The following is a 27,507-nucleotide window of genomic DNA, read 5'->3' as shown; positions in this document are numbered from 1 at the left end:
TCGACAAACGATTTTATGACTTTTGCTTTGTTATTTGCTTTATTATTTCGCTTTGCGAGTAAGTTTATGTTTTGGAAAATTATTTATTGAATTTTTGTGCACATAATGTATATAGTAGGTTTGTTTTTATAAGCATTATACAAAAGAGCATTTGTTTCGAATTGTTTTTAAATGTAAATAACGGTATAATAAGGATTATACTCTTAATATGGGAAAAAGGTTATTGGTAGGGGTTGATGAAAAATGGTGCCATTCAATTTTAATTTCGAGGCCTCATGAATATTTCCTTAAAAAGGTAGAAGCCAAATGTGCTTCCCGATTTGGCAACTGGTTTCTCAATTCAGGCAAGCAATTTATTTAAGTAAGTAGAGGTGTTTCCACTGGAAATAGGAAGATGTTCATATATGATAATAGATACTTTGTGATCTAGTGGATACAGTTATGTATCTACATATTTTTTAACTACTCCTTAGACCGTGTGGAAGCTGCCAATGGTGGTAGCACCCAGTTCATTCAGTCTTACTCATGAATATAATATTCCGAGCAAATAATAATACAAAAAGCAAAAATGTTTGTAAAGGTCCACTGTGTCGAAAGTGAAACGAGTATCAAAATGTAATTCTCTGCATAGTTGCTTAAACTTATTTTTCGCAAGAAAGGAATATATGTTTCTACCGTCCGAACAAAAACAAAAAATTAAAAATCAATGCAATTTTTCAGACTCTTTAAACTTGCACTTTATTATACCAAAATTTAATTTACGACTACTATAAAATAATATTTAACGGACTGGATACACCAACTTTTTCTAAAAGTTATGTTTAAAAAGTTCGAAATTTGATGTTTGATTGTATTTTTTTTTAATTTGCCTAAAGTGTGGAACTTGGATTTATATGGTTTTTATAGGAGAATAAACTTTATTTTCATAGAAAATTTTGAAAATTAAATAAACAACTAATAAACTTTAAAACTTTGCGCTAGATGACTATACAATAGTTATTAAATGCCTTAAGACTTATAAGTCTTTTGCTAGTACGGACAAATGCAGGAAATGCAGAGAGGATGTTAAGGAAACTTTAGAACATCTTCTGTGCGTTTGGGCGGCATCCTCAAAAGCGTGTTTAAAATGCCTGGGAGCCCCACTGTTTGAGGGTATGGAGGACGTCTCAAAAGCGGATCTCCCAGCTCTGCTCTGTTTCGACAAAAGCGTTAACTTCCACATGATGTCTACTTTCAGTATTCATAGAGGTCGGTCTCCATCTGGTATCACTAGGGACCAAAAGATCTATGCGTGGCTTAATGCCAACCAGGCTAACCTAACTGAACCTATAAATCTTTTTAAGGCAAATACATATTAAGAATTTATTGGCATATTTTAAGCGCCTAAGCGCGTTTTTAAGAACATATTTTTGCTTGCCCTCGTTATGACTATAAAACTGCCATGAATTTCGAATTTCGACTTAAAAGAAAATCCTGTTGCGTGAAGTGTTACGAAGAGCCAGCATATTTACTTTTATGAGAGAAAGTCACAAAGAAAACTACGTATGACATCCCGAACATAGAATCAGGCCCTGTAGTGACAGCGAAGCTGCTCTAAAACTCATAGAACCCACTTGAAACGCTTCGAAAATTGTCTAGGAGAGTAAGTTGAGGCTGAATTATGTTGCAAGGTGAATGAGCTGGCACTTTTGTGGGTGCCGGGACACAGTGGTGCTGAAGGCAAAAAACTGCATTATAAACTGCTGAAGCATAGCGGGAACAATAGCGAACATCAAGGAGTTCCTTAATAAAGCTCATAAAAGCCGTTGGTGCAGTATTGACAACTACAAAACAATCAAGTGCTTCCTGATAAGGCGTGAATGGGTTGTAGCAAAACTTATTCTCAGGTAGGACAGGTGTGAGCTTAGAGCGCTGATGGGACGGTTTATGGGGTATAATCCATGCGGATGACATATGGTCACTCACCATCGACAATACACTATACAAATCTTCTTGGGAGGATGAGGTTAGCACATAACATTTTCTGTGTCTTCGCTAGATGATATATTATATGTTTTGGTTGGATGTATTGAGAATGGACGAGTGTTTTTTTTGTTTTTTTTTTTTTTGTTGTCGGGACAACTTGCAAGTGCAGCACGACTCAGACAGTAATCCATTGTACTACACTTGGATTACACTTGGACGAGTTACAATCCCATTTAAATGACAATCTAATTAATCAAATAGTGAGCGAAGTTGCATCCCACCTGTCCCTATCCTCTAAATACGCCAGAGTGCTATTCCATTCTATGTCGCTCTTTATCGTCTGCGGTCCGTTATGATGCTTCCGAATTAATGTTATCGGATTAAAAATGATTGTTCAAGTAATTTACTATTTTACATCTCTGTGGTATTCGTTTTCCGATAGTAGAAATGGGTAGTACCAACTCGAATTGCACAAATATATTGCTTTTATATTTCAGTTTTACTTTAACTACTACTTTTACTTTTCAATTAACCGATTGGTTTTGATGACTTGCTAAAATCATTTTGATTGCATCACTAAACTTCGCTCGAAATATAAAATAATTTTCATCAGTCGAATACGGTGAGATTCTTACTTGCTTATCATTTTATATTTGTTTAATATTAGTACCCCACTCTACTATTCCTAACTTGACTCGCGAATTAAATTATCGCAACGAAAATCATCAATAAAGGGAATTCCGTTTAAATAAATGATTATTGCACTCGATATACAAAAAAAAGCGTATAACATAGATGAAGCAATTTATTGTTTGCCGGTGTGCAGTTTATCGTTGATTATTTATTTAACTATGTTTCGGATTTATCGGCAATTAAATCATACATTTGACCTATATACGAATATCAGAGCGACACAAAGCAGGTATTTATTTTAAATAAATAAATAAAATATTTTTTAGCAACGAAATGAAATAGTTTTTCCAAATAAAATTTGTTGTACGTATTCACTTTGTTAGCATGATAAAAAAATTTAAAATATTTGTTTTTTGGATACATCAACTAGTTGCAATGCCATTGAGACAAACAATGTACATAGATTATCATATTTATTAAACACAAGTAACGTCATTTTATAAAAAATACCCTCGAAATTAAAGGTGTTGCAAAACAAGCAAAGTATATTTAGGCAAAATTCTCATTTTCGTCACAGGCACTCGAAGTGCTTATGAAAAATACTTGCAATATAAGCACTACTTAATTTTCGAAATTTGATAATATCGCAAAGTTCTTCTTCTCTCTGAAACAACTCAAGCACCTTGTACTTTACTTGTGATAAGTCATGAAACAACGAACGAGCCAAAACTGTATTCGGAGCCACTCGAGTTTTGACATTCAATTAGAAGCGATACTTATGCACATGCGATATGAATGCGTCATTGCCCTGTAGGAAATTAATTGCAAACATATTTAGGGTGATTTATGTAGGGTATTTTATTAGGATCTTAGCTTAGGTGCCTATAAAATACAGCTCGTTTGAGAATTGAAACTAAATGACTACCGTTTGCGTCGCATTTTTGCTGATTGTGTTCATTTAGATTTATTCGAAAAAGTAGTCAAAGATGTGACTGACCGAGTGGAGCATGTAATTCGAAGCCGTGGTAGACATATCCCGGATATCATATGAGTATTCAAAAACTTATCTACCAGATTGTAATAAAAAAATTCATTCCAACAATATTTCTGTTTTATATGATCATTTAAAATCTCAAGCTCTTAAAAACTCCGATATTTATATACGTATATGAACTAGTTCGTTTGTCACTACATTGTTGAGCCAACACTAAAATATGATCAATATAAAGTATTGTAATTGAAAAATGTTCACTACAAAGATTGATTGTCACTAAATCACATCGTAGTCCTATAAACCAACTACTGTAGTCCTGTCAACTCCACTGTAGCGTACCATATACCTCCGCATCCACAAACGTTTATCTTTATTGAATTCGTTGGCGACAAAGTCGTTTCTTGACCGACCTACTCTCCAAAATGTATTACTTAAATTCCGCGAGAAAACTAATTTCATTTAAATTGATATTTTTTAACCATTTGGCTGCTGTTGTTTGGTTTCTGGGATTTCCCGATGCCTTACTCAAAGTTTCGTAATTGTAATTGAAAATGGTACACTCATTTGCAGCATATAGTAAGATTAGGGAAGGATGAGAGTGTTTAGTTATCGCATGTTTCGATTTCTGAGCTGTATGCAAGACAAATCCACATAAGATGATATCACCAAAAAAATATCAGTTTTTTATGTAAAAAAACCGCTGTCATGACCCCGGTGGCGTTAGCTAATCAACTCATTCTTTGAAATTCGCAGAGAGCCGGTTAATGGAATAATTTGGGACACACCTTTTGCATTATTTTCACGAAAAAGAGACCTGCTTCTTGGTTGTTACCTTATTTATTTATTTACATTCTCATTGAAACTATCAAATTGCATAAAGCTTATACATTTAAATGTGGTTGTTGCTCTAGCGAAGTCTCCTACTATAAATTCGTTGTGGTTGAATAAGCCCATATTAATATTAAATTTTGTTCCATCTTCATAAAAACTCTACAGCTGTGAGACATATCTTTGAAAAATCGTCATAAAGTGGAGGAACGTGCATATATCAACAATTTAACAACGTTACAAATACTTTATACAGCTCAACAAGCAATCGTATCAAGGCAAAGGCTTCGGAAAGCTCAGCGGTCATTTTTATATTTTCTACAAACTGTGTATACGCTCAATTCTTTTTATGTAAACGGATTCGAGGCCCACCAGATAAAACCGGTATATTCTAAACGGACCTTAACTAATGATATGTACAATTTTTTGAGGGTATAAGGATTTGAGAAATGTTTACAATTACGTCAGACAAAAGCTAACATAGCGTAAAATTCGAAATCAAATGTGAGTTTAGAGTACAAAAATCTAGGCCATTTTAAATTTGGTCTAAAATTTTCAATTTAGACCCGGAAATATTTTAAGTATAATCTATGGTACTTGATGCATTGCGATATGTAGGAAAAACAGCTATGTCCGATATAAAATAATTAGTCTCATTTTGGACTCGATCAAAATCACTTCCGCAGCTACATAACTAATTTCGAAGTAAAATTAACAGGTGTGCTTTTTCCTAAAGGGTATGCATAAACGAGTATGCGATATGTAATATGCATACTTCAACTTTGACAAGTTAAGCTTTAGTTCAATGGGCTTATCGAGTATGATCAGATGTATTTTATTCAATTTTTCTATGAAGTTGCAAACGAGCATGGATGTGACACAATATAAAGAATGCAGAGAAGCAGACAAGTACTTATAGAAGCCCATTGTAAGCCTCATTATGATTAAGCATTTAGATGGCTTTGTAAATACATATTTACATTTTGTAAATATCTATGTAAACATATGCTCGCTTAGGAGTAGGGAAGTAACTGAATGCAGCATGACGAATGTGTCAAGAGAAATGCATTTGGGAAAAGTATTTCATGGCGCCAAGGGACAAACAGCGTGACGTGAAAAATGTTGTAAGAAAGGCTAATCATAATCATCATAAGGAGAATTGAATTGTGCGCAGCCGGCGATCGGTAGCAATGTCAACAGCGTCGCCTATATCGAACTCAGCCCCTGCTGCGATATTAGTTGGTTGTCGGCTTCGCGGCACTCACAACAAGGCGATGATCGATGATTGCTGATTACTGATGGCATTTCCGAAGTGACAACACTTCTTTATCAATCAAAAAAGGCAAGCAGCGAAAAAAGAGTGCTAAATGAAAATAAATAGGCATAAAGAGTTTCTTTTTTGCTTGGTAATAAAGAAATAGGCAGCACCACACATGACGGAGCGCGCAGTCTAAAGGGAGTTTTGAATGAAAAAAATAATGTATGTATATGCCTACATATATACATCTAAAATAATTAAAAAATTCGAAATCCGCTGCTAAATCAGCTAATGAGGAGTGAAGGTAATGTTGCATATGCATGAATGTCAATTGGCGTAAATAAATTTCCTGAAAAATAAAAAATGGCACATGCGCTGTCATTGCAATACTCATGAAAATGCAATTAGTGACAATAAAAGACATCTGCCTCGCGCGTTAGCGGGGAAATGTATTTTAGTTGAAAAATTCTGCAAGAAAATTCTACAGTTGGCCGGAAGATACAAATATATCTAAGTAAAAGTTTAGTTGACAAATTTAATGATAACGCAAATTTCATGGTTTCTTTATGTAAATGAACTGAAGTGACAGAAGTGAGGAGTGAAAAAAGGGAGAGAAAATGGGAAAAAGGCGGAGTTGCTACAGCTCTGTCAAATTTGTAGCACCGCATATGCCAAAATTTTTGTTGTGCCGTCTCCAACATATACACACAGCGTGTATAATGGGACAATAGTAAGCACACTTGACTTGGTTGAGCGGCAGACAAAAGTTAAATGACAGCACCACAAGCTTCAAGCAAACAACAACAATAACCATACAAATATAATTGAAGCGTCACCAACAAAATGTATCTTCCCTAGTCTTGCACAATCATCGACAATGCGACTATCCTTTAACCTCCCAGTGAATATCCTTAGCCCTTCGGCCTTGAGTGAGCCAAACTCTACGTCAAACAAGTGCAACTTTCGCTCGCCTCACATCCATCCAACGCCTTAATGAGTCGCGTGAAACCGCAATTTCAGTTTATACACATTTTGTATATAGATCATAATGCGAAATTATGTCAATTGAAACATGTGTTCCGAAAAATGCAAAAATGAAAACATATTTTCCAAATAATGACAAGTCAACTCCCGTTAAAAGCAAAGAAAAACGAAATTATACACCACAGGAAATGTTTGAACTAAGCCATAAGACAGTCTGTTTTATGGACCTATTACACTCGTAGGTACATACACACACACACACACCTCCACAGGCATTATTCCCTTCTTGATAAGGCCACAGGGAGTTTGAATGCAAAATGCAGCAATAATGTGCCTAATACAAATGCAAAACAAAACAGCGGTGGGTAATTTGTCAACACTGTGGCGGATATATGCATGTAGAGAAGGCAGCGGACAGACACCCTTTGCAGTAACAACAAAACCCAACTGAGTTTACCATATTACGCTTTGTCGTTTGCACCCCTTTTTTGGTTCGACGACCCTCGGAATAGTTTAATGAATTAGAAACCGCATTGAAATTAATGATCTAATGTGTTGCAGCAACCGAAAATGCAAAAGGCAAACGAATACACACACTCTTATGTATGTACGTTTTTTTTTTGGAAGATCTGTCCAAGGTAAATGAATCTGTGACTGCAATAATAGCGGCAATAAAATTTATCAGATATTGTATACAAAAGGATTAAGTGCGTGCAAACATTGACGCCACTGGCAAGCACACGCATACATACAGATTCAGCGTGTTAGAGCGAGGGATGTTAGAACTGATGGGTGTATGCATGTAATTTTAAATACATACATAAGGGCAAAGGGATCCAGGAAAGGCATACTTAGTTTTGTAGCAGAAAGAAGTAGACCAAAAGTACATAGATGAATAGAAAAAATTATTGTTTGGCTTACTCAAAATTTAGCGTGAAATTTTTATATACTTAAGTATTTATATTATCTAAATTTAGCAAAACAAAAAACAAAAAAAAAAAAAAATTAATGAATATATGCTTAATTGTTCATGAACTTGCCTATACAAAATAAATTAACAAAAATAACTGTTTGTCATCAGTCCATCGAACAGTAAATCGACTATGACGAGTACCTTTGAAGCAAAAATTACATTTGCTAAAGGAAATTTTTACTTCTTCATTCCCTACTAAGTACAAATATTTATTTATTTCATTTATTTTTATTTATTCATAATAATAATTAATAATCTAAGGATGCAGTATTTCCTAGAAACTATGAAAAACAGATTAATGCTAACAATTCATTTACAATTTACTTATTTCATTTAATTAAATGAAAATGCCCTCAAAAAGGCTTTCAAAGAGGAATGGCAAAAAATTTCTTCTGGTGGAAACGGTTCCAAAGAGGCTCCAAGCTGTTATTGACAAAAGAGGATACAAAATATTAATTTACTATACACTAAAGTTTTTATTATTATAACAGTTATAAGCACTATTTTTTAGAACTGCATCATTTTCCTATGAGCTGCCTTTTGCAATTTGTGTTATTTTTTCTTTGTACTAGGTTAGGTTAGGTTGGTATGGTTGCCCAGGGAATTGGCATACTTGGACGAAGAAAGATTCGTCCTTTGTGATACCAATATGAGGGGGTGAGGCGAGAGAGAAAGACCGATGGGATGCAGGGAGAGGGCGTGGAGAGGTGATGCTGGGATGGTTAGGAGCGTGCGGATTACGAACGATGACTATGTTTGCGTCGACCGCTTTATGCTGCTGATGAAATTCCTCAAATTCCAAGATGTCTAGATCTTAGCCCCGCCAGAGCAGGGCAGCTAAGGAGAAGGTGCTGAGATGATTCCACCTCATCCTACATACATCCAGCGCAAAAAGGACTCGAGGTGATTCCAAGTCTCACAGCATGCATTACTCGCGCATTGTGTCCTGTGAGAGAATCCACGAGATTAGAGAGCTGATATTTTGTCAGCCTCAGAAGCTCGCCCGAGGGCCTTCGGTCCACACGTGGCCAGAAGGATTTCGCGACCTTACACGTTTGTGTACTTGCCCAGCGCTCGCTGAGTTGGTGCGATGCCCATCTTTCCAGGAGCAGACCGCAGGTAGTCAGGGGGCTCCCAATTCTCTCCCTTCGCGGGGAAATCACCTCACATGTCCCTTGTCTGGCCAGCTCATCCGCCTCACAGCTTCCAGCAATGTCGCTGTGACCAGGAACCCAGATGAGGCTGATGTCAAAGAATTCGGACGCAGTCGAAAGCGAGGTCAAGAGTTCCTTGACTAATTCCGAATGCACCGTCATAGACCCGAGGGCCCTTATTGCCGCTTGGCTGTCGCAGTAAATATTTACTTTCTTGGCCGATGGTACGCATTTGAGCAGCCAATCTCCTCCTCCTCAGCTGCCTCCTTGATTGCGGCTACCTCTGCCTGGAACACACTGCAGTGGTACGGTAATCTGAATTTGAGCCTGATGGGGAGCTCCTCGCAAAAGACTCTTCCGCCAACCTTTCCTTCCAACTTCGATCCATCCGTGAACAAGTTCACCAGGCCCTGCCCCCAAGTGTAGCCCTCCGTCCACTCTTCCCTTGACGGAATATAAGTGGAGAAGGTTCCGGTTGGACTAAACGAGGGTATACTATAAAATTAAAAAATTTAAAATGGTTTTTTCTACTATATATTTAAGAAAAAAAAATGTAGTATTCACCAACTGGAACATAAATTTTGTCAAAAATGTGTTTTATTTTCCTTTAATCTCATTATTGGGTTTAAAAATTTGACTGCGTCGTTTTGGCTGTGACTATCGGGGAATAACGTATTTTATGCAGAATTTTAACTAAACTACATATCAACTTGTGCTCACGTTATCTTTTTACAGTAGCCGCAAAATTTCTCATGCACCATTTCGGTTAATTTTTTAGAAAAATTTTGTTTATTGTAAATATAAGCAAAACCTTAAAAATCAGTGTTTTGAAATTTGTACGAAATTTACATAAATTTAACAAACTCAAAACTATTTTCATCAGAATTGCCCACATTTTAATGAGAATGTTTAGAATACTTCTGGATATGTAGTTTCATAGCCCACTCAGTTTTAGTAGGCAGGTAGGTAGGTAAAATGGTTGAAGTGCCGGTCTGGCACTCATGCAGTAGCACAAAAGCGCCGTTTTGATACCATTATGAGACCTTCAACTGGTTGATATGCACAGCCAGCCAGAGCTGTTGATATAATGGAGGAGATTGATTGAATTATGCTTGACGCACTGCCCCAGGCTGTCGAAGAAGGAGCGCTCAGTGACCTTAGTCGTCTAGCTGTCAAATCCAGACATTTACAGAGAAAGTACTCAACAGTCTCCTACTCTGAAAGATCCACAGCTTCTGCAATGGAGGTTAAATGGTAACCCTAGCTTTTCCGCGCGTGTGCCGATCGTCCAGTGACCGGCTAGGAGTTTGGAAATTGAATGGCGAGGAGTCCAAACGACTTTCTGAGTCTTTCGTATATCGTATTGGAACCAAACGGTTTTCGAAATAGCACATGAAGAAATGGAGCTCCATGGAAATGACGGAAAAGTCGATGGGAAGTAAGTGCAAAAGGACATTCAGGGCAGCACTGGGGCAAGTTTTACATGCTCTGGTGATGCCAATGCATGCAGTCCTTTCCCAGTTTAGTCTTATTATAGCCCTTCCGAAGAGCTTCCCACCAAACTAGGCATCCATACGTTAAAATTGGCAAAACCACTGCGTTGTACATCCACAGCACGACCTGTGGCTTGAGTCCCTATTTTTACCGAACATAGATTTACAGGAGTAGAAGCTTGTATAGCTTTCAATGGAGTTTGAAGTCAAGTATCACTCCAAGATACCTAACTTACGATGAGAGCGGGAGAACGTGGTTGTTTAATTTGGGAAGTCGAAAGGGTAGAGGTTTATATTTTCTGGTAAATAGCACTAGCTGCGTTTTGTCAGAGTTGACTCGGAGGCCGGAAGTGGCAGCCCAGCGACTGAGTACATCCAGTGACCTTTCCAAAATCTCAGCCTTGACTGAGGGAAACTGTCCCGATACCATCAGGACCAAGTCATCGGCGTATGCTACTACTTTAACCCCGCCCTTATTTAGCATTATCAGAACTTCGTCAATAGCAACTAGCCAACGTAGGGGCGAAAGGACACCACCCTGCGGCGGCCCCCTGTGAACGAATCTAGTGAATTTAGCCCCTCTTGCGACCGCATTTACTTCCCTGCAGTCAAGCATTTTTAGCAGTTTTAGTATAATAAAGAGTAAGATTGAGCATTTTCTTCCATATGAAAGACTTTGTGCAAACATGTGGAGGAAAATTCTCAAAATACATACATATATATATATATATATATAATTGGCGCGTAGACCCTTTTTGGGTGTTTGGCCGAGCTCCTGCTCCTATTTGTGGAGTACGTCTTGATGTTGCTCCACAAATGGAGGGACCTACAGTTTTAAGCCGACTCCGAACGGCAGGTGTTTTTTTTAGGAGGAGCCTTTTCATGGCAGAAATACATTCGGAGGTTTGCCATTGCCTGCCGAGGGGCGACCGCTATTAGAAAAATGTTTTTATTAATATAATTTCGAAACTACGTTCTCTCTGAACTCCGAATGGTAGCCACGCACCGCCACGGCCGCTTTAGAATGTGCTTTCAGTATCAGTATTTTTCCATGTTCATGAAGTACTGTTTCTTAGTGTGATAGTTAAACACAATTTCTATTCTTATGTTTCATATTCGTTTCCTATGATTGCATCAAATAGACGAGTAGTTCAAAGTTCAAAAATAGAATATGTAGCTAAAAAATTAAAAACAAAAAAAAAACAAAAAAATGAAATCGGTCCAACAAAAACTCGGTTATACCAACAGGCTCTGTTGTTTTTTAGTTCCGATTATCGGCAACTCTCTGTACGTATACATACTTTCTATAAATGCGTATGTATGCATTTATAATTACATGTTATATACATAAGCACAAACATATAAGTATATATTTAATTTTTTTTCCTCATCTTACCGAAAGCAAGTCGGGGCAAATTAATGGGGGAAATGTAAATAAATTCACAGTTAATAATGACGCGGTGGAATTTACCGAAAACCGCAAATTACCAATCATTTTTACCGCCGCTCAGTACTCATTTATTCTGTTTGGAAATTACAAATGCGAAAACTCAATATGTTAAATCAAACAAAGCAAAAATTGCCAACTGTGGCGCTCTGATTGTAACACAGCTGGAAGAACGCCATAACTCAAAAATTTGAAATTTATAAGTAGCCGAATTTCCTGGCGGCTTGCGAATAAAACGTTAAGTCGCTTGTTGCAAATGGGCATTTCCACAAGATGGTCCACCGCAAACAAAATATTAACAGTTAATAAAATTGCTTTATTTTAGTATGTTTTCAAACCGAAACAATTAAATTTGATGTAAAGAAATTTACTGCATGCATTCGTAACTCATGTCGAGATATTCTGCAACTATTTTTATTTAACTTTATTTTGGTTTACAATTTTTTTGCATTTTCATTTTTTATTTTTATTAGATTGTTAAGTTTATTGTTATAATCTGAAAATAAATAATCTGAGTACTTATATTGATTCAAAAATATTTTTACCAAGTTTATTTATAAATAATTTCGTAAAAAGATCAACAAAAACCACATAAATACCAAGATGGAAAAAATGTCATGTGCGGCATGTCCCGTGCGAAAGTAATTAAAATTTAATTAAAAAAGAAATATAAATAATTTTCCCATTTTTCCCGTAATAGTCTAAAACTAGTAACTATACATTGCAATATTGCCGCAGGTTCGCTGATATCGGCTTTGAATTATTTGCCGCGAAAATCACTTCTGTTTTTGTCCCGTGCGAATGGCTTGGTTTTTGGTAATTATCTTAAACCTAAACTTTCCTAAAAGCCAATTTCGCACCAATTATAGGAAATCAAATAACGTTTTAGATGACGATTGTGTGAATTTTTACGATGGTCACATTTGATATGTATATGCAACATATTTAAGAGTTTCGAAAAATAATCAAACCAAAATGTAAATATATACGAAATTAAAAAGGTATTCACCAAAAGGAAGCACTGATCTAAACTATGAACAGTTATGTAAAAAAAATTTGCTCACTTAATTTTTTACTGTTTTCCCATACAAACTTTTCGTTAAGCGCTTATTATTTAAAAGCTATTATTCTCCAAGTATATATAAATATACACATGTACATATATATTCTTCTAATGAGATACAGTTAATAGATGCCGCTATAAATTTTTAACACACCTAAAAACAGTTTTTTGGCGTTATGACGTTCTTCCCGCAAACGAGTTTTGTATGCAAATATAAATAAGCAGCCGTTTATGGTCCATCGGAAAAGGCGGAGACAAAATTATGTGCTTTCACATACAAACAAACACGAAAATGCCGCAAAACACGAGCATTGACCGCAATAACTTTGCAGTGCTCATACTTTCTCATACTTTTTGTTGCTGCTGTTGTTTGTGTTGGGCAGCTACTACCACTTCTCACTGGCCAACAACCACACTCATTCGAACAACCATGTTGATTGTTGTGGTTGTGGTCGACTTGCTGTTTTTGTTGTTGTTGGTGTTGCATCATGGCGACCAACTCGTAAATTTGTTGTTTTTTGGCATTTTTACTACCCAGCCAACAAACCAAAAAGAAGGAGAAAACCGCTGCGAATAAGCTCAACAACAGCTGCGACACCAGCAGCACCAACAATAACAACTCAACTACACATGCAAGCCTGCACAGATTAAACGCTGAGGGGTTTTGTGCATTTTCGAAATTTATTTGCAAAGCTGGCCAAAAACACCAACAAGACACAATCCGCTGCAGTCTAGTCCATACAACCGCTAACCCGCCTCAACTTCGCACTTGTGCCGCCATAAAGTGTGGATATTCGCGCATTGTGGGGAACTTCGCGATTCCAGTACTGTGGCTGCGCTTCCCTCTCCTTTCGGAGTTTCGCCTCACGTGAGTGAATGCTTGCGAATATTGCACGTTGCAGTTTCAGATCCGTTGCTTTGTTGTTTGGGCTTGCTATGATGCAAAGTTGCCATAAATTGGCTTTTCGCGCTTTTGCGTACAAGGCTTTGCCAGTCATTCCGCGCTAACATTTGTACAAAACAATTTAAAGGGTTTTCGATTTTACATTTTCGTTTGGTGTGGTGTTGTCGAACACTCAATGCGCGTTTGCACATTTTATAGAGCCACAATAGGAAGTTTGTTGTAGTGAGTTTTATGACAATATGGTGGTCGGTCGGTTGGAAGAGCGCCATAAATACATATTCGATATGGTAAGGCGTTATACGTGGCCTCGTAAAGCACATTGCACAATTTAAGCAAATGGCTTCGAATTGAACCCAAAGTTTGATTTCCAGGTGCTTTAAGGGAAACCAAAAAAGTTAGGGCTTCACCAATATTCTACGCTGAATTTGCACTAGACATTGAGCGACCTTCATTTATACCAAAAAACTTATATAATTGGCCAATCGCGCAGATTTCTTTTGATTTTGGTAACGAAAAAGGACTACAATTCACTTACACAAATCGCGAACGTTAAAAAAAATATTGCAAATTGTGCAAAAAATCTTATCACAAGGAAATCATGACCTTATCGACTTTTTCTTAGTAGGCGAACGTTTGCTGTCACTTTAAGTCATTTTTATGATTATATATAATACTATTAAATTAAAAATCACGTTTTGTTCAAAAATTATTAGCTTAAAAATCTTTTGCCATAATCAGTTGAATGACTATATTTCCCAAATGCGAATCGTTATTTTTACAGAAGTTGCCACTCCAGACGCCTTACTTTTAAATTTTTAAATGTCATTTCTTTAAATATTTGTATACAATCAAAGTTTCAAACGTATAATTATTTTTAGAATAAAGGAAATAATTAATATTTTAAAATTGTAAAATACGTCCCCACGAAAATATCAAAGTCTTTTCGTATTTCTCTATCAATATATTTTTGGGTTATGTTAAAAAGTTTGCTTCTTCCACTTTGTTTTATTTAAATAATACAGCAACAGTACCAAGAAATTTACATAAAATCGCACTAGCGCAAAATTTTTCTTTTGATTTTCTTAAGCGAAGTTGACCTATCATCTTACAGTTTTTTACTGTTTTGTGTTTTTCTGCAGATATGCAACTGTAAGCTGCAACTTTGCAGAAAAAAGTCCGTATACACCTCTGTATGTCCCTCTACCTCTACCTCTATATTTCCCTCAAGTTCCATCCCTGATTCCCATTGTGGTGAAACCACTTCGTCTCTCTAATAAACGATGAAATACTGTCAGTTTCCCTCTTAGCCTGCTCAGACTTAATGCAATTTCCAGAAGGTGCACCGCTTAGCTAGCTCATTTAGAATAGCTCTATATTGGATTGCCGCGTTGGAAGTACCCTGACAGAGTGGCTAGTAGTCGGTTGTGCTGCGACGGGCAAGCCTGTGACTCCCAACGCAGGAGTCAGGCAGCCATATATTTAGGTTCAGCTGCACTCCCGAGAATATTATTTAGTCTTGAACCCTCAATGAAAATAGGCACTGACCCTGTGTCAAGGTCCTTAAAGTTATCCGATTCACATCTTTCTGTTATACGTGTGGAAAAATTATTTTCAAAGCAGAATTGTTAAGCAGTGTAATCTAGCTAACTATGTGTTCCCGGAAGAGTTCCGAGAACTTTCAAGTGCCCAAACCTAAAATCTTTCCGGAATAGGCAGTCTGATTGCGTTGCAATTAGCACAGAGTTTGCCGTAGATATATCTCGGGCGAAGGTATAATAGAGTAAACTTACCCTAACTCGAGCTTCGGTCAAATTTGTCCACATGGCGATCTCTTCGCGAGTCGACATATCCGGATAGCGATTGCGGCTGAATGTGTGCTCCAGCTCCTGCAGTTGTTGCGATGTGAAATGGGTGCGCTGACGGCGTTGCCGTTTGTTTTTCTTATCGTTTTTCGGCTCATCTGTGGTTGTTGTCATCGGTTCGTCATGACCAGAATTTGATATGTTTTCGGTTTTGATTGTGGTCTCATTGACGGAACGATTACCTGCAACAACAAGAAACAAAATAAAAAAAATATTAGTAACAAGAGTTGGAGAATCGAGTCAGAACACATGTTAATACGAATAAACAAGAGAAAGTAAATATGGAAGTAAATATGAATGCACGTATTTCAGTTGTAAGTGAAAAGTAAATCAATGGGAAAATTCAATAATGGTTGCGCGTGTTGAACATTCGAATGCACACAGGCACCTCAGGTACAAAATAATTTGTTTACTTAAAATTGTACAAATTACTATTAGTTATAGTGCACAAATCGATTACATGTGTTGTTTTTTTTTTTTTTGTTTTATCGGAGCCGCATGAAGCAATCCAACAGCAACAATATGGAGCAATGTAAACTACCGTAGCTCTACTACGATAAATAGAGTAATAAGTGCAGGCCGACAGGCACTTTAGCGAGACACTCGCCACACTGATGAGACGCTTGTCAAACAAACAATAACAACAACATTTCCTATCAGCTAATAAGGTAATCATAAATCGTTGTAATGACAGCGCTAACAGTTGCATGTCTCCGTCGCTGTGTTTGTTGTTGTTTCATTCAAGACGGTAACTATTGTCGGCGCCTTCCGCATGGTGGCGAGGTGAGAAAAAGGAAATCAAAGTGTTGTAAAAAGCAGAGGATTGACGTTGACTGTAGCGACAGAAGTAAACGCTGCAGGATATTGATTACATACAGGGTATGCCATTCATTGCAGAAGATGATTTGGAAAACCTACATATGCGCTACCTTTACTCTATATCCTACCTATTTTTCTCAAAAATTTGATACATTTCGATTGATGGATGAAATCTAATATTTGAATTTTATTGCGAATGTTCATTGCAGCGTCAATCTCCAAAATAATGGTGATCACACAAGTGAGATTTTTCTAAAAAATTGTTAAGTCGCGATATCAGCAGTGAAATTCATTACGGTAAGATGATTAGAAAAAATGTGACCTTCTCAATCATAGGAAGTATCTTAAATGATGAGAGAAAGTCAAGAATGATAGAAAGAAGATTGCGCCCATCAGAGAGTACGTGACGTCACATTTGCTGAGTTGTGCAGTATTGCCAACCATTTGTTCTTCGCAATAAATTTAGTGCTTTTTTATACCGAAAATGCGAAAATTTTGAAGTTTCGTGTTTGTTTCTTTTTTTTAATTTAAAGCTACCGAAACTTTAGGTTAAAAAGAAACTGTATTATTATACAAAAGAAGGTTAAAAAAGGCCACTCTGAGAAGACTTTAGTGCTAATGAAAATTAGTTGGTTTTATAAAAACCATTGATATTTTGAAAGTGTGAATTTAATTTTTTGCTCCTTTTAAGGTTATGGAAGAATATTAAATGCCTTTCTCTCAACTCTTCTTAAGATTGAAAACTTTTTACACATTTTAAAAGGCGTTTGAATTTACTGAATGCGGATTAAAACCATAGAGGTGTATTCATTATAAAAATAAGCAACAAAATACCAGAAAATACTAAAGAAACCATACTGACAGTTTTAAATAAAGAGTACCTTATCTAGTTACATAACCTCAAATATAGCAAATAAGTCACTCCCTTAACAAAAGAGTCTTGCTTGACAAAAATAACTTATAAATTAAATTGTACATAAGCATAACACATTTACATATAATATTAAAAAAAAAACGCACATTCTAAAGACAATTTGTCACGCAAACAAAGTTCTTTAAATGATTCAATAAAAATGTGTTGTGTTATTTTCTTTGAATGGGAATTTTAGTGCGTTTTTATATCTCTCTTGCCAACAAGTGCTACTTTGGACTAAGTAGGCAATTGAGCAGTAAAGTCCTCTCTCGACGAACAAAATTAACACTCTACAAGACTCTCATCATGCCCGTCCTAACGTATGGCGCAGAAGCTTGGAGGATGACAACATCCGATGAAGCGACGCTTGGAGTGTTCGAGAGAAAGATTCTGCGTAAGATTTTTGGACCTTTGCACGTTGGCAACGGCGAATATCGCAGACGATGGAACGATGAGCTGTATGAGTTTTACGACGACATAGGCATAGCGCAGCGAATAAAGATCCAGCGGCTTCGTTGGCTGGGTCATGTCGTCCGAATGGATACAAACGCTCCGGCTTTGAAAGTATTCGATGCGGTACCAGCTGGTGGTAGCAGAGGAAGAGGAAGGCCCCTCTGCGTTGGAAAGATCAGGTGGAGAAGGACTTGGCTTCACTTGGTGTGTCCAATTGGCGCCGGTTAGCACGAGAAAGAAACGACTGGCGCGCTTTGTTAATCTCGGCCAAAATCGCGTAAGCGGTTATCGCGCCAATTAAGAAGAAGAAGGCAATACTACAGTAGCGAGAGAGAGATTTGACTGCCGAAAGCAGAAGAACACCAACAATACCTGCAATCGCGGGCAATGCCACCAGATATTAAAAAAAGTAAAGCTAAATAAAACTAAGTGAATTATTGACCTAATTTAAAAAAAAATGTATATTTTACAAAATTATAAACATTACTTTTAATTAGAACAGGCTAGAAAAATGTCATGAAGAAAGAACTAAAACTCTCAGACGAAATAACAGAAAAAAATATGCTAAATCAAGTTACGAAAATGGTAATCTGGCCGTACTGGAGCTAAAATCACGTAACTCGTTGTCAAATTCGCTGAGAGCAAAGTAACGGGACCACGATAGGCGCCTTCTCATTATTCTTTCCATCATGAGAGAAAGTGACTCTTAAATGAAGGCTTCCGAAACCGTAGAACAAACCATTTGCACTGATAATAGTCATAAATTCTGTTAATAATCATAAATGGGATTATTTCAATGTAAATTTCTAAAACGTTCAGTCAGCGAGAAGTCAGTTTTACATTCATCCAGATATGTATTTACATTCATATCGATATTAACGCATTGTAAATGCTAAACTTATATCATTATTTTTGCTCGTAATAATGTCGCTATTATTATGCCTCTCGTAAGGACTGCCAAATTTTCGTGAATTTTTTCTCAGCGTATTCATAGGGTTGAGCGTTCTTTTCTAAAAATTTCACACTCTAACCGCGTAAAAGTACAACATTTTTTACCCTATCTTAAAATCTCTAAAAAAAAAATTGTATTCAAACTTTCCATCTTTCTACTCCATTCAATGAAACTACCTTTTAAGTGGATCCTGTCCATGCAGCATACAGAAAAAATCGATATGTGCACGATATTATTACTCAATAGTAGTATAGTAAATCTGCGTTTTCAGTGTTTGATCATCACATGAGGATTTCTTTTAGAGGATCTCAAAATTTCGGTTAGAAAAAAGTAGTAGTATTAAAAAAAATTGTCTAATTCTACAAAACTATTGACTATATGATGTAGACGTATATGCAAGAATCCCTAAGGAGCAAGAATGCCTAGAGAGTTCGGAAAAATATTTTTTTTCATAACAATACTTGGGAAAATGTGAAAACATTTGTATCATAATATTCTTGGGACTTATTCAAAACACAAAAAAAAATGTGATAAATACCGTTACGGGCCATTTTCACAGTCACAAGTTAACTAATAGATTAATTTAACCACCTAATTTGACCAATGGTTGACTGCAGGTAGCTAATGCACATCCATTTGTTGACCAATAGTTAGAATCAGAAAGGCCAAAGTTAAAAAAAGCGTTTTCCAAACATGCCATGGGATTGCCATGAAAAAAAAATTTAATTCTCCTTTGTTTGTAACTACGCATAGTACTAAGTTCGCGTTTCACGTGAAATGGCTACCGAAACTCATACAAATTGCATTGCCGAGAAATATGCGTGAAATTTCATATGTATCTCACGGCAAAGTAATACTCAGTTCACGCCGTGGAAACACCGCGCAACATGCCAGTAACATTTTTTGACACTAATTTATATAAATTCATTTAATATTGAGCGAAACTGACAGTTCGTTTTGCGAGTGAAGTGCCTGGGTTCAAATACTCCGAAGATATAACATTCTTAAGCGAAACGCCTTCGCAAAGAGTGTAAGTAAATCTTCCTTATATATTTTTGGGTGTCAAGGTGTGTTTTTGTGTGTTAATTTGAATATTCTAGAAAAACTTTGACGAAAGTCTCTATTATCCTGCCGATAATTATGAAACATTTAGTATAAGCTTCGACATTTCTTAACATAAAGATATTCTTCTTCCAAACGTCGACACCTGGTACATCGGCAAAGCGCTCCAATAACTCGAATGCGGCTGTGCAAATATTGTATTTAAGAAAAGCAAGATGGTCCAAAATTCCAAGTTTAAGCCTCTTTTACAGCACTTGGAGTCACTTCTGGAGCAATTGCCGCAAAGCAAGGCAAATATGTTGAGAGCAAAATTCACACAAATGGTCTATGAGGAGGTTGGGAAGAACCAAAGAAACAAAACAATTCGAAATAAAATAAAACTTGATTGAACTAAAACTTCTTTCGATTTTGATTTTATATTTTACTATAAATTAAAAAAAAAACACGCAAATAAATGAACTACCTGTAGGAAATCCTGTTAAATATAATACAATTTAAACAGTTTAAACTCACTTCTCTTATCAAAATTTGCTAATTGCTTCTGAGGTGATGCTCATAAATTTATTTGTCTACTTTTCTTCAAATTTTATTCTGACGTTTCTTCTCATTTGACAATCAATGTGTTCGCAACATTTCACGGCAAATAAAATGCATACTGCTGGCAAAATTGCACGGCTGTGAAGTTAGTACTAGCGTTTATTGATATTAGCTTTTAAATTCAGATGAAATAATTTTTCTTAAAAGCAACAACGTATTATAAAATAAGGCATTACCATTATGGCGCACTGCACACTGCTACCAAAGCCTATTGTGCAAAGCTTGTTGACGTATCCTATATTTTAGTGGAGGCAAGGCTATATCACCTTGGTGGTATTACATTTTTCTGCCTAGTGCAGGACACTTACAAAGGATGTGTTCTGAATTTTCAGTGCCCAATTTTGTTTAGTTGATATCTCAGGCAACAGTTGCCCGTGAAGTAACCAGTTACAAGTCTTAAGTCTACTCTACTGAGTGAAAGTAGCTCAGATATGCCTATGTCCGGCGTTAAAAATTGTTTCGCTTGTCGCTGACCAATAGAATTTCGCCAGTGTTCAAGGAATTTCTTCTCCTCCCACCTCCTGAGAAGTTTATTTATGTGGCCCCTTGTGAGTCCACAGATAAACTTACTATTTTTCGTGCGCAGGAACCCAACCTAATAATATGATGTTGAAGTCACGTCTATATGAAATTATGTAAATGTGGGTTCTTTTCATTTTTCTGCGCATATCTCAACGTCATGTATTTCTGCCTGGAATATTGTTGAGTAGAGATCCATTTAAATCAATTTTTTTTAATTTAGGCCCATTGATTCCCATTCCTGCTGTATCATCTTCTAATTTTGATCCATAATCCATATGTGGAATCCGGGTTCGAAGGTGATATAATTATTTAGCCGTACTTTAATTATTAAGAACTTGGAAGCTCCTAGAGAGAAAGGCTTTAACTCCACAATGTTATTTTGGATCCACCCTGTACACGCAAATGTATCAATGCATCAATTCGCCAGTGCATCAATACCAAGGCAACAAGCGTTTATTAGCAACATGTTTGACTCTGATAAGCAATGACCCGATTTACACGAGGAGACATCTGGAAGGGAAACATTTTGTTCGGGGGCGAAGGACGGTCGGGGAAGAGAGAAGGGATTTTGTCTCCCGTACTCGGCGACACGCTTTGCTCTTCTTATTCGTATTTCCAATCTTTCCAATTTTTGACAGTTGCTTCATTCGTTTTCTTCTTTTGTGGCAGAAGGTTCTGAGTTATGTGTTGGTTTTCAAGCAAACGGAAGATAACAAAGATGACAAACATCCGAACACTGCTTGGGAAATGCACGATTATTTTTGCTAGTAAAGTAGGTATAATTTAAAATATATTATGGGGCATGTTTATGTTGAATTCTAATTTTCCTCGCATTTCTAGTTACTCAAGTTAATTATTTACATATGAAGTATTTTTAATTTAATTTTTTTTATTCGAGTATAAGAATTTATAAATATATTTCAATAAAAAAACAACAAATTATTTATTATTTAACCAGTTTGCATTTTTCATTCATATATTTAAGAAACTGTTGTCGAACGCTCTCTGCTTTACATGTAAGCGCGTGCTAAAATACATCCGAACCAGACGATGCTAAAGTGTTGAATGTCAAAATGTCGCGGAAACATTTTTGCCAGTGTGAACGCGAATGAAACTTCAAAAGAGAATTTCCAGTGTCTCCCTTCCAGATGTCTCCTCGTGTAAATCGGGTCAATGCCGTCGGCAACTCCATACCGCCAAGCAGAACCAAATGCATTTACGAGTTTTTAAGTATTCCAATATCGAAATAATATTTACCATACTTGGTAGCTAATCGTTATAATGTGCACTATCATTATCATTATTACTAATTATCTGTCGGAGCCCACACATACTTCCACAAATACCCCTTTGGAAGAATACAGCTTTGGTTGAGTTTCAACAAGTGAGTTGGAGCAAATTTGCTTAGCAACGCAATGGTTTTGAAGGAAACGTTGTAAGAGTGAAGAAGGTATTAAATATACTACATAAATACATTCATCCACAATCATGAAAATATCGATGAAGGTAATTTCGATAATTGATAAAACAAACAAATGCTTCTCTCGCCCTCTGTTTACCCTCCAAGTCGGCGCAAAAAAGAATTTCAATCGTTGCCGCTACCTCTGCCGTAAGTACCCTAATTTTAGTAACTGATTCACCTACCACCACCCGCTCTACCCACTCGATTCGCTGCTCCACTAACACATATATGATATATCGATCATTTGCTGCTCTTCAGTGGCGTTTGGTGTTGTGGAGCCGCCCGATATGCTACTACACAGCTCCTCAGTAATTTGTCGCTTTACGCCTGCCCTAATCAGCCAAACTAAATGCGCTCAACAAATAACATCAGCAAGCAACAAATAATTAAATAGCAGAAAATGTAATGTGTTTCAATGAAATAAATATTAACAGCCGGTCGAAGTTTGTATGTTGAAAATCAAAGTCAAAATCAAAGGAATTTTCGCCGACAAGGGATTTTGATTTTTTGGTAATGGTATTAACGCTCCCTAGCTACTGTGCTTTAGTGTGTTGCACGAAATTGTTATAAATTACAAATTTTATCTTGAATTATTTTTGGCGGTGATAAGAGCAAGCAAATAAATGAGCACGTTCGTACTCACACGCATAAACTTATCTATACGAAAATATACTTGAACATACTTGGGCTGGCATTTCATTTAGTTTAAATGTGATTACTCGCACTTCTATTCATAGGTGAATTGTGTGTAAGTACTTGAATATATTGCATATGCCATTTTTGTTGCGCTTGTTGTACTTTTTATTATTGCAGTTGTGTGGCTTAATTCGTATAAATCGTTAAAATGAACGAGTATTGGTTGTTTGAGAGGATTGCTTTGATAACATGACGGGACAGAAAATTTTTTCTATTCTGTGACTTGCCGACGGGAAAATGAATGAACGATTATAAAATGCATTGCAACTTTTTTGACAAAAACTTGTGAAAAATCGTCACGATGAGTCCTCGAAAATTAGAACCAATACTATTGGCGCGTCAAAACTAAAAGTATAAACAGAATCAAGTCGCTCTGAAGACTTCGACGGAGGAAAGTTCGCTGTCAAAAAAAAACCGCACTGTAGTGCATACAGTCTGTCTTAAAAATTATTTGACCAATTTGATTCTAATAAACTGCGTTGTATGGGTTTACAATATTTATTATACGCCATATATTAAATAAAATCTATAGTCAGCACAATTAGCCATAAAGGCTTCACATATTTGAGTCATAATTTGTGCTAATTTCTGCGTAAGTTGTGGCGATAATCGACTCCAAATTAGCCGAATTTGCCTTGATAACTGTTTGACCGACTAAACCAAACATTCTCAATAGAGTTGGTAGCAGGCGACTGTTAACGACAATCCAACATTTCAATCCCATTTCGCTGTTTCTATTCTACACACCTTCGGCTTCGATGCTTGGGGGGATCGTTGCCTTTTGGTAAAATTTACATTTGGCTAGTTTTTCCTAATAATAATAATGTGTTTGCTCCACAAATGGGAGGACCTACAGTTTTAAGCCGACTCCGAATGGCAGATATTTTTTATGAGGAGCTTTTTCATGGCAGAAATGCACTCGGAGGTTTACCATCGCCAGCCGAGGGGCGGCCTTAGAAACCGCTTTTTCTTAATTTTGGTGTTTCATGCGCAGAGATACGAATCTACGCACTCCCGATTAGTAGTCACACAGCAACCCATTCGGCTACGGCGACCACTCCATGATATGGTTCCGTTTAATTTTAACACAGTCTACTAAATAGTTCAATAATGTAATTCTAAGAAGCTAAAAAGTTTATAAGTGAAAATCATTATTTGGAAGGCACTAAAAAATAGAGAAACCCTGAGTAAAGTATAATTTTACTGCAGTTGTTAGACATTTATTGAGCCGCATTTACACTGTATGAAGTTTCTTTTTTATTTACAAAATTAAAAGTTTTCACAGGCAGCCGCCGGAGCATCATCATAAAATGTGTGATTGAATTCGAGATATTATGGGGAAAAAGTATTGGAAAGGCAGGAATAGTATTTTATCTTTATGCTTTAAAATCTGTTTATTGCGAATAAATCAGAATTGCTTTTCAACAATTTCTGCTAACATGTGCGTCTATCCAAAACGGAGTGAAAAACGTTTAATAAGCGAAAGCATTTCAAATCGTTATTTTGCATGCTTCTTCTAACATTTATGTATTTTATTGTTTGAACACATTGAAGCACCTAGAATGGTTTTAGAAATTCAAGTGATTTTTCAGAGTCTGTATCGTGTTCTTATTTGGCATCTTTTATAATTGATTTTAATTTTAAACACTACCCTTTAGTGTGTTTTTTCTATGGGATGATATGTGGCAACATAGTTATTATATGCCATCTGTTGCTCGGATTATAATTCTAGTTTGTTCCATACTACAAAGGGTGATTAGCTAGATAAAAAAGCAAAGGTTTTCGGAGTGGTTTGATTAGTCAAAAGTGTATGAGATTTTCCGTTAAGCATCGATTAAATTTATATAAAAGAGGAAGACCCTTTTTCAGAAAGAATTAATTTAAATTCACGTTTTATTGCTTATCTTTTACTTATTCAAAAATCAAATTGTTATACTAGATTGACCACATACCATATCAAGTTTTATAAATTAAGTTTAGTTCTTTCCCATTATAACAATTTTGATTTATCTAACAAAATTAGTAATATTTTTTATACCGCTCTTGACCAATCTATTTTGTGCCCTCTTTCAGAAACCTTCAATTTCTGGTATAGGTCCAGGTCTACAAAATTCAACAGCCTGCTGTAAGGTGCTTCGCTTTTTGAATAATTGGATAACCGAATATGTAATAATTCTTTATATTAACAAAATTACAAATTTTCTTTTTATATTTGCTCGTTCTCAAATGTATACCAATGTAAAATAAACTCTAACTTTGAGCTGACGCTTGTACCATTTGCAACAGCTATTGATTTAAATATTCTTAACCATACAAAAATGTATTTTTTACGTGCGTATTTGTATTTAAAGTAACGGAAAATTGAAGCCGTTTATCATATATGAATAAGTGAAAATAGAATTTGAGTTCCCATTCAAAATACAATTTGAATGAATCACCGCGAAAGTGTATCACTTCGAAAGTTAAAAGTTACCCGTATGCATGTGATCGAGAGATATCAACTGACTTCGCGACATGATTTTGATAATGTCATATTTGATAACTTCCCGAAGTCCCCGTGAAGAATGTACTAGGCCCTTTGATATTTAAAATAATTTTATTGTTTGATAATACTTCGAATATATTTAAGATTTACAGTCTTTGCGGACGCACCTCTAACATACAATACGAATAACAAAGGACTAACGGACTTAATTTCGTACATACATACCACTATTAATATACTTATACAAGTACATATGTATGTCCTGTAGGAAATACATCGAAGGGCTTAAGATACATATATATATATATGTAATTTTATTTAATTATATAAGTATATACTTATGTAGGATAGTACAATAATATATGTGTATACGAGTATATCTCCTCTCTAAAAGACCAAAAACTTTCCTTTGTCATATTTGATCTTATAAAACGTTTTTCAATAGGTGCGCTTCAACTTTTTTCCGATAGGGAGGGCGAACGACGCAATGTTTTTTATTTTTCGATTGTCATTTGTAAACTTCATTGGTATACATTTCATCATGGAACGCTACACACTTGAGCAACGATTGAAAATCGTGCACATTTTTTATGAAAATAATCGTGCAAATTTTTTATGAAAATTTATAAATTTTCCAAAAAATCATCTTCAGTGATGAAGCTCACTTTTGGCTCAATGGCTTTGTCAACAAGCAAAATATGCGTTACTGGGCAGAAAGCAGTCCACACGTGATTCATGAGGCACCGTTGCATCCCGAAAAAATCACTGTTTGGTGCGGTTTACATGCCGGCGGCGTAATTGGCCCATATTTTTTCGTTGACGAGAACTATCGCCACGTTACTGTGAATGGAAATCGATACCGCGACATGATAAACGATTATTTTTGGCCGCAATTGAATGGTATGGACTTAGACGACATGTGGTTTCAACAGGACGGGGCCACAAGCCACACAGCACACGCTACAATTGATTTGTTGAAGAGTAAGTGATTTGACGCCTCTAGACTATTTTCTTTGGGGTTATGTGAAGTCATTGGTCTACAGTAACAAGCCGGCGACGATTTGTGAGCTCAGAGCCAATATTGAACGCGAAATTGCTGGAATTTCGGCCGATTTATGCAAAAGAGTGGTCGAAAATTGGGTTCAACGATTGGACTTCGTAAAACGTGCACGCGGTGGTCATGCAAAAGAAATCGAATTTCATACTTAAATGTATATGTTCAAACTCGATAATAAAAAAAATTAGTTAAAAAAGTCAAACCGTTTGTGTTTTATTCAAAAAAGTTCAAAAGTTGAAGCGCTCTTACTGAAAAACGCTTTATATACATATATAGATATATGTAGAGAAAGTAATACATAGACATACATACATATATTATTATTTTCTCGGGTTCACTATTTGTAGAATAATTATATTTCAATGCTTCAGTTCTTGACAGAAATATCATTTTTTCTCTTTTTTAAAACTACCGGTATATCGTATTTGAGCGTGGGCATTGACCGATTTCGTTTATTTTTAATGCCTATCTAGCTTGGATAAGGAGTATTTTGTGTAACAGGAGCTGAATATTACTCAGAAGTGAGGTGCAATCAATATTATCATTTATCACGCTAAACACAAATGAGCAATTTGTGAGTGGGTCTACAAATAAATGCAGCTTATTCAAGCCGGGTCTATTCAGCAGTTTCAAAGTATGAAAATCTGAGAAGTTGGAACTAAAACCTTGATTAAAATGTTCCTTGAACAATCACCAGTTGATGCTCTTAATCAACTCATTTGAGTTCTGATTTTGTTTGTGATTAACAGTTCCATTAAGTTACGCCCTTTTGTGTAAATCTAAGTACCTCTACACGTGTTTCCGATTTTTTAAAGTTTTGAAAATGGATTTGAGTTTACAACATTGAGTTCGTATTAAATTTTGCGTTAAAAAAAGTTAAATGAAGCGAAAACCTTAGAAATGTTGGGAAACTGTTTCGGTAACGATACTC

The 27,507-nt window shown here is 36.1% G+C and overlaps 1 protein-coding gene across 1 annotated transcript in view; it reads right to left on the bottom strand.

Annotated features, from left to right (window-relative positions):
• LOC129235475 (pituitary homeobox homolog Ptx1) overlaps positions 1-27,507 on the bottom strand; it is a 120,061-nt gene that overhangs the window by 22,861 nt on the left and 69,693 nt on the right. The window contains exon 4 of the mRNA XM_054869343.1: positions 15,487-15,740. Within this exon, the coding sequence (XP_054725318.1) occupies positions 15,487-15,740 (254 nt within the window). The remainder of the gene's footprint in view (positions 1-15,486; positions 15,741-27,507) is intronic.

The sequence above is a fragment of the Anastrepha obliqua genome, chromosome 1 (assembly GCF_027943255.1).
Source record: "Anastrepha obliqua isolate idAnaObli1 chromosome 1, idAnaObli1_1.0, whole genome shotgun sequence".
NCBI lineage: Eukaryota > Metazoa > Arthropoda > Insecta > Diptera > Tephritidae > Anastrepha > Anastrepha obliqua.
The sequence above is the reverse complement of the archived record's forward strand: the minus strand, read 5'-3'. Positions and strand labels throughout refer to the sequence as shown.